Source organism: Palaemon carinicauda, chromosome 27 (assembly GCF_036898095.1).
Source record: "Palaemon carinicauda isolate YSFRI2023 chromosome 27, ASM3689809v2, whole genome shotgun sequence".
Classification (NCBI taxonomy): Eukaryota; Metazoa; Arthropoda; class Malacostraca; order Decapoda; family Palaemonidae; genus Palaemon; species Palaemon carinicauda.
This window is the reverse complement of record NC_090751.1, coordinates 30,939,430-30,951,804: the sequence shown is the minus strand read 5'-3', so window position 1 is coordinate 30,951,804 and position 12,375 is coordinate 30,939,430. Positions and strand designations below refer to the sequence as shown.

At 42.9% G+C, this 12,375-nt stretch overlaps 1 protein-coding gene across 6 annotated transcripts in view; it reads left to right on the top strand.

Annotated features, from left to right (window-relative positions):
• LOC137620650 (toll-interacting protein-like) overlaps positions 1-12,375 on the top strand; it is a 92,510-nt gene that overhangs the window by 63,968 nt on the left and 16,167 nt on the right. For all 6 annotated transcript variants that reach the window (XM_068350981.1, XM_068350985.1, XM_068350986.1 and 3 more), the window contains 3 exons: positions 6,691-6,839; positions 8,511-8,628; positions 11,572-11,658. In XM_068350981.1, the coding sequence (XP_068207082.1) occupies positions 6,691-6,839; positions 8,511-8,628; positions 11,572-11,658 (354 nt within the window). The remainder of the gene's footprint in view (positions 1-6,690; positions 6,840-8,510; positions 8,629-11,571; positions 11,659-12,375) is intronic.

Genomic DNA, 12,375 nt, shown 5'->3' with positions numbered 1-12,375 from the left:
AACTGGTGCAAGTCAGTATCCGTATCCTCGACCAGTACCTCTGTAACTCGAATAGCTGACTTTCTCTTATATCTGAGGAAAGAACGATCTCTTTCAGCTCCCACTATCAAGGGTTACAGAAGCATGTTGGCATCAGTCTTCCGTCACAGAGGCTTAGATCTTTCCAACAATAAAGATCTACAGGACCTCCTTAAGTCTTTTGAGACCACGAAGGAGTGTCGTTTGGTTACACCTGGTTGGAATTTAGACGTGGTACTAAGATTCCTTATGTCAGACAGGTTCGAACCGCTACAATCAGCCTCCCTGAAAGATCTCACCTTAAAGACTCTTTTCCTGATATGCTTAGCCACAGCTAAAAGAGTCAGTGAGATTCATGCCTTCAGCAAGAACATCGGATTCTCATCCGAAACGGCTACATGTTCTACAACTTGGTTTTCTAGCCAAACACGAGCTGCCTTCTCGGCCTTGACCAATATCGTTCGATATTCCAAACTTATCGTATGGTTGGAAATGAACTAGAAAGAGTCTTATGTCCTGTAAGAGCTCTTAAGTTCTTTTTAAAAACCTTTACGAGGCCCGTCTGAAGCTTTATGGTGTTCAGTTAAGAATCCATCTTTGCCTATGTCAAAGAATGCTTTATCCTATTTTATCAGACTGTTAATACGAGAAGCTCATTCCCATCTGAATGAGGAAGACCAAGCTTTGCTGAAGGTAAGGACACACGAAGTTAGAGCTGTCGCAACTTCCGTGGCCTTTAAACAAAATAGATCTCTGCAAAGTATAATCGACGCAACCTATTGGAAAAGCAAGTCAGTGTTCGCGTCTTTTTATCTTAAGGATGTCCAGTCTCTTTACGAGAACTGCTACACTCTGGGACCATTCGTAGCAGCGAGTGCAGTAGTGGGTGAGGGCTCAACCACTACAATTCCCTAATTCCATAACCTTTTTAATCTTTCTCTTGAAATGTTTTTATTGTTTTTGGGTTGTCCGGAAGGCTAAGAAGCCTTTCGCATCCTAGTTGATTTGGCGGGTGGTCAAAGTCATTTCTTGAGAAGCGCCTAGATTAGAGGTTTTGATGAGGTCCTGTTGTATGGGTTGCAACCCTTGATACTTCAGATCCTAGGGGTCGCTCAGCATCCTAAGAGGATCGCGAGGCTCCGTAAGGAAGACGTACTTAAAAAGGCAGATTAATTGTTCAAGTCGACTTCCTTACCAGGTACTTATTTATTTTATGTTTGTTATTTTGAATAACTGCTAAAATGAAATACAAAATACTTAGCTCTTAATAATGTCAACATGTAATGCTGGTCTCTACCCACCCCCTTGGGTGTGAATCAGCTTATATGATCACCGGCTAAGTTTAATATTGAAAAATGTTATTTTTATTAATAAAATAAATTTTTGAATATACTTACCCGGTGATCATATATTAAAGGACCCTCCCTTCCTCCCCAATAGAGACCCAGTGGGCCGAGGAGAAAATTGGTTCTGTGTTGACATGGAGTACTTGAGTACCTGCTCGACAGATGGCGCTGTTGATGTACACCCCCACCTGTATAGCGATCACTGTCGTATTTTGTCCTTAGGTTTTTCTGTCGGGCAGCAGAGCTGACAGCTTATATGATCACCGGGTAAGTATATTCAAAAATTTATTTTATTAATAAAAATAACATTTTTTTCATTACCCTAATGCATCATATGTTACCTTGGACTGCTTTTCCCACCACTATTTTTTTCTTTTTTTGCTAAAGTGTAAGTTCATTTTTCTGGTTTCATTAAAGAAAAACATATTTTGCCTTTATACACTCAAAGCTGTACTGTCATAATTAATCTTTGTTCCAACACAGAGTACTTACCTAGAACTACTTTCTTAAGAGTTACTGGTAACTCTTTCCCAACCGACCAGAATTTTGTGTAGTTTACCCTATTCCCATTTTCTATGGGTGACCTCAGGCGGAGTGATACGCGCCCTGAGGTGACCCGGGGTCGGAGAGCGTGCTAGCTCAGGTCGTGCTCCTCAGTAAGTTTCTGGTTGCGACGTGATTCACATCTCGCCGCGCTCTCTCTTACCCAGTGCGACCCTTTGTGTCCACCACGTGGTCCCTGTGTCCTTATCCTTACCCTTTCCTTTGTGTCCCTGTGTCTCTTTGTGTGTTAGTGTTTCATTGTGGAGCATCCCCGCCGTTGCCCTGGGCCTGTGGCCGGTAAGTCTTGTGGGGCTTTCTTTTCGAAGCCCGAGGTTGACCCACACTCGCAGTGTTCGTCATGTAGGGGCAAGGTATGCTCCCCTACCGCCACGTGTTCGGAGTGCGAGTCCTGGGGCAAAATCCAGTGGGTCCTTTTGGAACAAAGAAGAAGAAGTCGGCCAAGAAATCGCCCAAGAAAGCTAACGCGTTTTCCTCTTTGGTGCCTCCAGATGCCTTGTCGGAACGTGGCTCCCTTCCATCTTCCCCTACCCAGAGTAGGGGACGAGGTAAGTCCGTTGCGGGGAAGCGGCCCATTGTCCTTCCCCAGGAGTCTGAATTACCTGTGGGGGAAGTTTTTGGTGTAATACAGGCATGTGAGGGGCCTGAGGGAGGTGCGGGAGTGTGTGTGGGAGACGATGGTCCTGGTGACCGCAGGGCCCGTCTCCACTGAAGACCCTATGTGGGGGAAGTCGGGTACTACCTCTTCCCCAGCATCTTGGGTATGTTTCAGGTGCTTCGGCGGCCGGGGGGAATGCTGAGAAGGGTCATTCGTCGAATTCGGACCCCGCCGTTTGGGATCTCCCTAGAACACCCTGCAGGTCACCCTTCAGTCTAGAAGAGGAGTTTGACGATTGGTTCGCCCGGAAGAAGGTCCCTCGGTCCCCCCCGGTGCCCTCGGCGATGCTCCCGCCCGTCTTCCTGCAGCCCGCGGCACCAGAAATTCGTCATGGAGTCCCCCCTGCTGAATTGGATGTCTCAGGTGGTTCGGCTGATTCCCTCTCCTCCTCCTCGTCATCCTCGTCCTCGGATTCATCGTCATCGAAGGACGAAACCAGGTCCTCATGGAGGAAGTGTGAAAGGTCCCGGAAAAAGAAGTCCCGCTCCCGTTCAAGACAGAATAAAGAGGAGTCCAGACTATCTAAGAAGAAGGATAAGAGGAGTAAGTCGAAAGATTGGGTGAACTTCACGGTACCCCGGAGCGAGCTGTTTAAGGTCACCGCAGCCGCGGCCGCTTCCGGGTGGTTCCCTAGAGCCTCATCTTCACCGTCTTGCCCCGCCTTCTCCTCCTACGGACCAGAACCCCACCAAGGGAGGTCTTTCCAAGCTCCCCGTGATGCGCCTAAGTGTACGAAGGCCTCCGCTGCATCTACTCTGCGGAGGGAGGCGCTCCATCAGGTGGAAGGCGTGGCGCCAGCCGCGGGCTCCTTGGCTGACTTCATTAAGCTCCAATGGCACCCTACGGCCAGGGATAACCCCACAGATGCGAGAAACCCCGCAGGGCAAGGTAATCCCATGACGGATACCTTCGCCTCTGCTGGTCCGCCCGGGACACGGGCAGGCCCGCCCAACGTTACCCCCCCCACCGTCACCGATGATACTCGTGCGGAGGGACTGGTGACGGAGGCCCTGGTAGAGGGAGGAGAGTGCTCATCCGATGACATCTCCTCCTATCGAAAGGTGTTGGCCCTCATAAGGCGGCACCATCGGCTGGATGAACCCAAGCCCACCACAGAACAGACCTGGCTCTCCGGACTCAGCAGGCTGGTGGAGAATCCAATACAACAGAAGCCCTCCTTAGCTCTACCCTTAGCTCCTGACGTCAAGCTCGGTATGGAGCATATAGACAAATTCTTGGACGGCCTGGCAGACGCCCCCAGGAGTCAAAGTGCCTCGAAGCTGCTCCCGGGACTAAGGACGCAGAAGAGATTTTACGTGCCGGAAGGTCGTCAGGGAGGACCCCGCACAGCGGAGACAGCCATCACCACGTTGAACCAGGGTGCCACTAAAGACTGAGCAACCACGGCCCCGGTGTGTTTTTCTCCTTCAGAGACCTCCATGATGGAGGATATGGCCCAGGACTTGGTTTACGTGTCCTCCTGGTTAGACTGGTGGGCCTGCACGTTGGTAGGCTTTCAGTCTTCTCATGATCTGTCCCTACCAGAGAATCAAGCCTTATTGAAAGAGCTGATTAGCTCAGGGGGCAAAGCCCTAAAGTTTTTTTGTTCCGTAACCGAAATACAAACCACGTTATTTACATAGGGTTTCCTTTCGGCGTAGCTGAAATGATGAGCCATAAAGTTTTAACGAGGGTTTAACTACCCCCGCGCTAGTTAGCGGGGGTAGGGGAGTTGTAGCTAGCTACCCCTCCCCCCTCCACACACCGGTGAGCTGCCTCATTTCACTTTTGGCTCGGACGATATACAGTTGCTGTCCCGTCCTCGCATATTGACAGCCTTAATTTGTTTGCTTTTTCTTCTAGTGTGTGTTTGTTTGAAGTTGGCCTCTACCTTTGCTTTCCACCATGTGGAAATGCCCTGGACTTCCCGATCGCCCCTGCGGAACCTTCATGTCGGCGATCGAGACAAACCCTCACTCCCTTTGCCCTCAGTGTCGAGGTCAACGGTGTAGTAGTGATAATCTGTGTATGGAATGTCGGGAGTGGCCTACCTCCCAGTGGGAGAGGTTTGCGCGACAGTGTAAGAGGAGTTCTAAGAGAGACCGTTCTTCCCCCCAAGGGAAGGAAGGCTCCAAGGACTCTTCTTCCGTTGCCTGAACCTCCTCCGAAGTTACCGTTCGTTCGGTCTCTCGTGAGAGGCCGCCGAATGATAGCGTAGGCCCTTCTTGTTCCCCAACTCGGTGTGTGGGAGAGGGCGTTGCCTCCCATAGCGAGGCAGTTCGCCCTCCTCCGCCGGGGGAGGATTTTATTGATTTTGATTTTGTGGACTATGATCTGACAGTGTCTAATAATGATCTTTTTCAGCTTTGGACTTTCTTGAGGCTTAAGGGCTCGCCCTCCAAGGAAGCCCTGTTTGATCAGATCCAGTTAGGGGCAGCTGTCCACCAATCGCCGGTAATACCAGAGGTAGATCCTTTGGCTATTGACGACATTGTTGTGACAGAGGCGTCTGACGCGTTGGGTCAAACCCCTACTGATACTGTTGTTGTTGCTGCTGAAGGCCCAGGGTCCCCCTCCGAACATCCTTCGAGGGGGAAGCTGGGTCCAACGATCTCTCCTGCGAGTGTTGCTCCCCCTCGGGGGAGTGCACTGACAGAGACTCCTCTTCGAAGGACCGACGATGCTGATACCCTACCACGTGGTCGCCTTCGCCGTAAGGCTCGCCCTCCACTTCGTCGCCGAGGCCTTCCTTCTCCTTATAAGGGAGCCAAGAGGCGTCTACTCTTCGGGTCATCTTCGTCGTCCCCTGCGGAGGGACGACAATCCTAAAGACTTACTCTTATGCCCGGTCAGAGCAGTAAGATATACCTTGAAAGGACATCCAGACTCCGACCTGAGATCAAGAGTTTATTCGTCTCGACCGGACGGGTGAAGAATCCAGTCTCCAAGAACTCAATCTCCTTCTGGCTGCAACAGGTAATCAAGAGAGCTTATGATGCTTCGGGAACCCCTCTCCCAGGCAGGCCAAGGCCTCATGATATTAGGGGTCTGGGCACCTCCCTAGCATTTGAGAAGAACATGGCCATGGGCCAAATCCTGAAAGCGGGTTGATTCAGACAGTCCACATTCACGGAGCATTACCCGAAGGACTGTTCTAGGAAATCCTTGGGTAGGTTCGCCCTTGGCCCAGTCATTTTGGCCCTTCAAAAAATTTAAGGTCATAGCCCCAGGGAAACCGGGGGGCGGTAAGCCAAGAGACACACGTTCATCCTTTACCTTTCCCCTTATCATCCTTCCCCTGGCCCTTAATCCCCTGCGTGGGCGTGACTCAAGAGGCCCTGGCGGCCAGGGTACACGTCTTCAGCAAGAAATAAGTCTTCAGCAAGGAATACGTCTCAGAAGTGTTTGTACAGAGGTAAGCCACTAAGACACTAAGATAGTTTTTTGGGTAGTTTCCCCTATTTTCATCCAGTTTTCTAGTAGGGGTCGTCGGAACCTAGTCCCCTATCTAGGTTCCTTTTTGTCCCCCTCGTGCTTCCAACCTTCGGACCCTAGTCCCTGCAGGACACTCCCACCTCTTAAAGTTTAAGTCTCCTGAGAAAGTAGTTCTAGGTAAGTACTCTGTGTTGGAACAAATCACAAATTTTTAAGTAATTTGTATTTTTCCTAACATACTTACCTATAACTACTTTCGGGTTATGGCCCGCCCATCCTTCCCCGAGGGTCCTGCAGGATTGAGGAGAACCTTTTTCGACGAAACTTAGTGAGGAGCACGACCTGAGCTAGCACGCTCTCCGACCCCGGGTCGCCTCAGGGCGCGTATCACTCCGCCTGAGGTCACCCATAGAAAATGGGTATAGGGTAAACTACACAAAATTCTGGTCGGTTGGGAACAAGTTACCAGTAACTCCTAAGAAATTAGTTCTAGTGAAGTATGTTAGGAAAAATACAAATTACTTAATTTGTGATGTTTATTTGCAGATTTTATTGGTGGAATTATGTAATTCAGTTGGAATCTATTGCATATAAAACAAGATAATGTTTTTTCATACTGTATTTGTTTTAAGGTCAGGAGGAGGTAGTAAATTTTAATTTTGTTATTTGCAGGTCTCAATTGTGTCTGCAGTTCTGAACAAGAATTATGGAATGACTCGAATGGACCCATATGTTCGCATGAGGATAGGTCATAACATCTATGAAACTCAGACTGATGTTAACGGAGCCAAAAATCCTCGCTGGAATAAAACTTTTCAAGTGTAAGTGAAATGTGGAATTTTAGAAGTTTATAGTGTTCGTACTATACAGCTGGTTCTGTGTACTGTTGTATGGTAGGACCACATTTCATGACCAGTTGCTAATGGAGTATTGTAGATTTTGTTAGAAAAATAATATACTCTAGGTGAATGTAACCTACTGTACTTTTATAGTTGGCCCACCTCAAATTTTATTTTCCCATTCCTGAAATTTAATATGGTTCCATTTTATTTTTCATACATTACCAAACGAAACAAATTTGGATGTAATTTGTATTTTTTCCTAGCTATACAGACCTGAAGCTCTTCACTATCGAATATTTATTTCAGCTTCGCCGAAATAAATACACTCCATAATAAAGAGCGGAAGGTTTCTATGTTGTGCTTGAGCAAACAGACATTAGAGAGAATAGATTAGGAATATGTATACACTATATGAATTATAACATTCGATATTCACTAAAATTCATGTTCAATCCAGGCTAAAGTTATCATTTCCATGCCTCCTCCCTAATAGAATTCGATAAGGCTTTGTCACCATTGTTAATCATTTTGAACTGTTATGACACTGAGATGGGAGAAGAGTTATTGGGGTTTTTAGTACACCCAGAGTTAGGGAGGGACAGTATCTCTGTAATATGAAGACCGCTGAGCATGTTGTTATTGATTTTAATTTATTTGTAAAAATTTTTTTACATCAATTTTTGCCCCTCTAATTGGATTATTTCTGAGAGAAGAAAAGCTATGCATAAGTGGCACTATCTTGTCTGAGAATTATTTGATGACCATCTCTCATGACTCAGTTTCCATGGAATGAAATGTTCATGTTTTCAACCTGCATCTTTTTATAATATCAAGAATTACCACTGTGTAATGGAAATATATGCAAGCCCATTTGGTCACCTCTAACGTATATGAATATCTTAATTACAATTTTCAATGTTACTTTTAATATTTTTAGGATGCTAAAATGTCCAAGTGTGTGTTATTGCCATTGTAACAGAATATATAGAGGAATTGTGAACTGTTATGGTAGATGGGAAGATTCTAGATGAAATAAAGTATTTTTGTCACCATGAAGACATTTTGGGTTGTGAAGCTGGAGTAGAGAGAAGGAAAAAAAGTGGTGTCAGTATGGATGAAATGGAGAGATGTGGTCAGAATACATGTAGAATAAATGATGCGTTAGTTTGGAGAACAAAGATGAGGCATAAGGCAAAGCAAAACCATGGGGTCTGACAAAGAAAATAAAGAGAGATTTTAAGTAAGGTATGACCTGGGAATGTTAAAAGTAGTGATCATTTTGTGAATGAGGAGTTAGTAGTAGATGTGGTATCCAGAAGCTAAGAAAAAAAAAAAAATGGGTTGAGGACTCCAAGATTGTGTTCGAGAAACAGTCAATTAGTGTATACTACTGTAGGAAGGGCTAGTGAATCGAGGGAAAAGACCTCACCATGATGAGAGTTAAGGGAGAAATTGTTCTGAATAGAAAAGTTTGAGAACGTGTCTAAACCCATAAAAGGAAGAGCTGACTAAAAAATCGAATGATATATCCATTGCAGGTATGGTTAATAATTACAAGAAAGTTGACTTGCATTCATGTTTCAAAGGAAATCACCATCAAAACTTTCAACAACAGGTTTGTTTTCCATTTATGATAATTGATATTTCCAGGTATCAGATGCCAAAAGGGGCCAACACTGTACGAATTGAAATATATGATGAACGGACACTGACTGATGATGAATTGATTGCATGGACTACACTGCAGATTCCAGAAGTTATATATCAGGTACAGTAGATTTTATATATACAGAAGTGTTCAGTATTTTGTTTTTTCTTTGGAGTAAATTTTTCTGATAGGTAATTCATTTAGTCAGGAACAATAAAATTTTATAATGAATATGATGTGATTTTCTTTGGTATTCTTTTATTTATTGATTATTTTGGTGTTAGGATTAATTTTATAGTAATGTAGTAAATCAGCTAATCTTGGAAATTACATTATCTTAACAAAAAAATGCACTATTTTTACCTGGCTAGACCACTTTAAAATGTCTTTGATAGGGGTAGTATTTGTTAAGTTAGTCTGCCTCAAGACTTTTATCTTAGTTCCTCATCTTGGTTTATCTCCACTTTTCTGTCATCATGGAAAGAATGATACTGATTTTGAAAATATTTATGGCTGCTAATAAGCTTGAATAAATATTATTTACATATTGCTGCTACTACTGTACAGTATGATATACAGTACTCTTCTCATATGTCAATTTTACTAAATTAGTAGGTAGATTGGTAATGCAGCCTTTTCATAACTATTTCTTGATGGCGCATAGTTTCAATCAGCTCAGTAATGAAAAAAAATAATGAATTATATGTAGGTACATATGGATATGGCTTATAGTTGGAGGCACTAATCTAAATTGCTTAAAGGAAGGCTAGTGCCAGCTTATGTTCTTTCAAATTAAAAAATAAAGGTATTCATATCACCTTCTTACCCATTCATACCATTGTACAGTATTTCTTGTCAAAGTCCGAGTTCCTCGAGTGAGTGAATGACAATCTTGATATTTCTTGGGTCAGGTTTACCATTTTCATAAGTTGAATAGTGATGATGTACAGTAGGTAGTAGATAAGTCAAAGCACCAGTCTCTTATTAAGAATATAAATCCTCTAAGACAGGCCAGACTGTCGGGTGTTGAAGCCCCCTTACTAGATATAGCACCTTATAGATATTCTCTATAAATTCTATGCCTCCTGTTTTGCTGTGTATTTTTTTTACCTAATCCCAGAATGTCAAGTACGAAACAACCCTTACAATTAAACATATTGTAAGTAGATATCCACTCCACAACCAACAGTTAAAATCAACTACAGTATTGGAAAAAAATCCTTGAAAAAATTTTTGTCTATCATCTGAATTAAGTCTGCCATTTCCTTGCTAGAAGGACCAATTTAGTGTAAAATTGGTAGAGGGTAAGATAGTCCTTGGAGAGGTAAAACTGCAAAACTCCAGGAGCTACAGGAATTAATCATTGCCACTTATTAGAATACTATATATAAAAGTTTTGTAAGGAATAGAGTAAGATGAGTAAAAAAATATAAAATTGATGTGCATGGGAAAGAGGATGCACACAGTGTATGCTTAAATTATTGAGAAATAACTTTGATCCAATTTGATATGAAAACTTTAGATAAGGTGCTTGAAGAAATTACCTGAAAATTTGTAAAAATGTAATTATGTCACTGACATTGTGATTGAGAAATAGGCAACACAACTACAGTATCAAGTTCCATACAGATGATATGAGGTATTGCTCCTGCTTCATGATTTTAGGATAAGACATCATTTGATAGAGTATCAGGATATGCAATTAGATGGCTGTTGAAAAAGTAGAAGGAACTTGAAATCCTCATTGATCTAGTAATGTCACTGTACTATAACACAGGAGTTGTGCATCAAGGGTCAACCATGAATCCCAACCTGTATATCCTAGTAATGGAGGAGGAGGAGGTGACTATAGAATGTTGCAGAAGAGGGGAGCATGGGAGCTGCTATATGTTGCAAACCAAGTTTTAATAGTAGGATCAGAGAAAGAGGTCTAAATGATTAGAATAGGGAAAAGAGGACATATTAAAGGATCGTCGTCGTCGTCGGTGCTCACTCGTGTCCGAGTATTGGGTTCTGTCGCTAGCCATCCGCCTCCTATCAGAAGAAGGGTGGAGGAAACGATAGAATGCCAGTAGCTGGGTATATTGTTTTGGGTGGTCGTGGCTTTGCAACAGCCACGCACACACACTTGGCCCACACCGTTTTCACCGCGGCTCAAGACATATGAGACAGGCGGCTTCTCCGATGTTGGTTGCATCGGGCTGGCGGGTTCTTGTTATGTCAAGGCCCGCCTTGTTGCCTGCCCGACAGGCATTGCCCTCTTCCGCCGGCGCGGGAAGCTCCGCCGTTGGGGTCTTGTTTGGTTTGATTTTGGAGTTTTCCTTCTCCTAGCCTTTGCCTATCTTAAAGGATATAGAGACAGGAAATGAAGAAAGGCAAGGTTAGTCAGGAAAATCCCTTATGTTTGCTAAATGAAAGGTGGAGGGGGGGGGGGTATTAGTATTAAACAAAATAATTAGGAATCCAGAACATAAATGGAGTAATATTTTCATTATTTGAATAAGCATATTAGGAACAGTGAGAGGAGTATATTGTTGCAGGGAAAAGGCAAACAGAAGAAGTAGAAAGTGTCTGTTATGTTAGGATTCACTGGATTATGAAGCAGAAATTGGGACTTCTGGCAAATGAAATGGTCTCCTTATTAAATAATCTGTGTGCAACAGAGACAGGGTTTTTGGCAAAGAAAGTAAAATAAAGTGTACATACTTACAACATTCAGTGAAGTTGTTGGTGTTGAGTTTCCATTACATTTATTATTTATGTACAATATCTTTATTGGGGAAATACTGTATGTTATGTAACGGCACTTGTCCTTTGTGTTGTATAGTTTACAGAATTTGTTAAAAGAAATATACATATATGTATTTACTCTGGATACATGTACTGTACTGTAGGATATATGAGAGCCAGATGACTATTATTGATTATGTCAAATTTATATTTATGAATGTATATTAGCCAGGAGGTTGATAATTAAAGTGAACCATAAATGTATTTGTATGTTAAAGATTTATAAGTTTGGCTTATGGACCGTCAAGGTTAATTACTGCACTGTTGTTTCAGGGTGAAGTTGTTGATGAGTGGTTTAGTCTTAGTGGCAAGCTTGGTGAAGGACAGGAGGGAACAATCAACATTGTTTTATCATACTCGGTAAGTTTTTATTTCTTTTTTGATAATGGTTTTTGTTGGTTCAGTAATCTCTTGGCTATCAGAGTTTTCATATTCCAAGCGTGCTATATTTTTTCATTATTTCTATAATTTTTCATATTTATTTCTTTATAAATTCAGGTTTGTATAAGCCCATGTGAATGCTCAAAATTTTAGTCGCTTGCAAAAGACAGATATTAGAAAAAAGGAATTGTAGAAATTTTTGCGGTGCCAACATTTTTCATTCCATCCAGTTCAAAGTTCTGTCAGTACACTTGATGCTGTGTACTGTAGGCATTACTTTGGGTCTTTGCAGAATTCCATTGGTCCCAAGCTTCACTAGCTTTATATCCATCCACTCTACATCAGTTCCCACTTCCTTTCCTCCCCTCTTGCCTGTCAACTTCTAACTTTTCCATCATAGTGCAATCTGCAGGATTTTCCCCCGTCTGCTCTTGGGTGCTGAATAGCCTCTTAAGCTCCAACACTGGCTATATAGCCCAAATTCATAATCCAATAAATTCACTCAGTTCTAAAGTTTTATTAAGCTGTAATTTGTTAGGCAAGATGTGACTCGATAAAAGAATTTTATTATCTTTCATAAAATCAACTATTTGAGCTGTATGACAAGAATTTTAACTTCCTTGTCTCATTAAACTTGGTTTTATAACCAACTAAAAACATGCAATATCATAGTTTTGATTGATAAGTTTTTTTAAT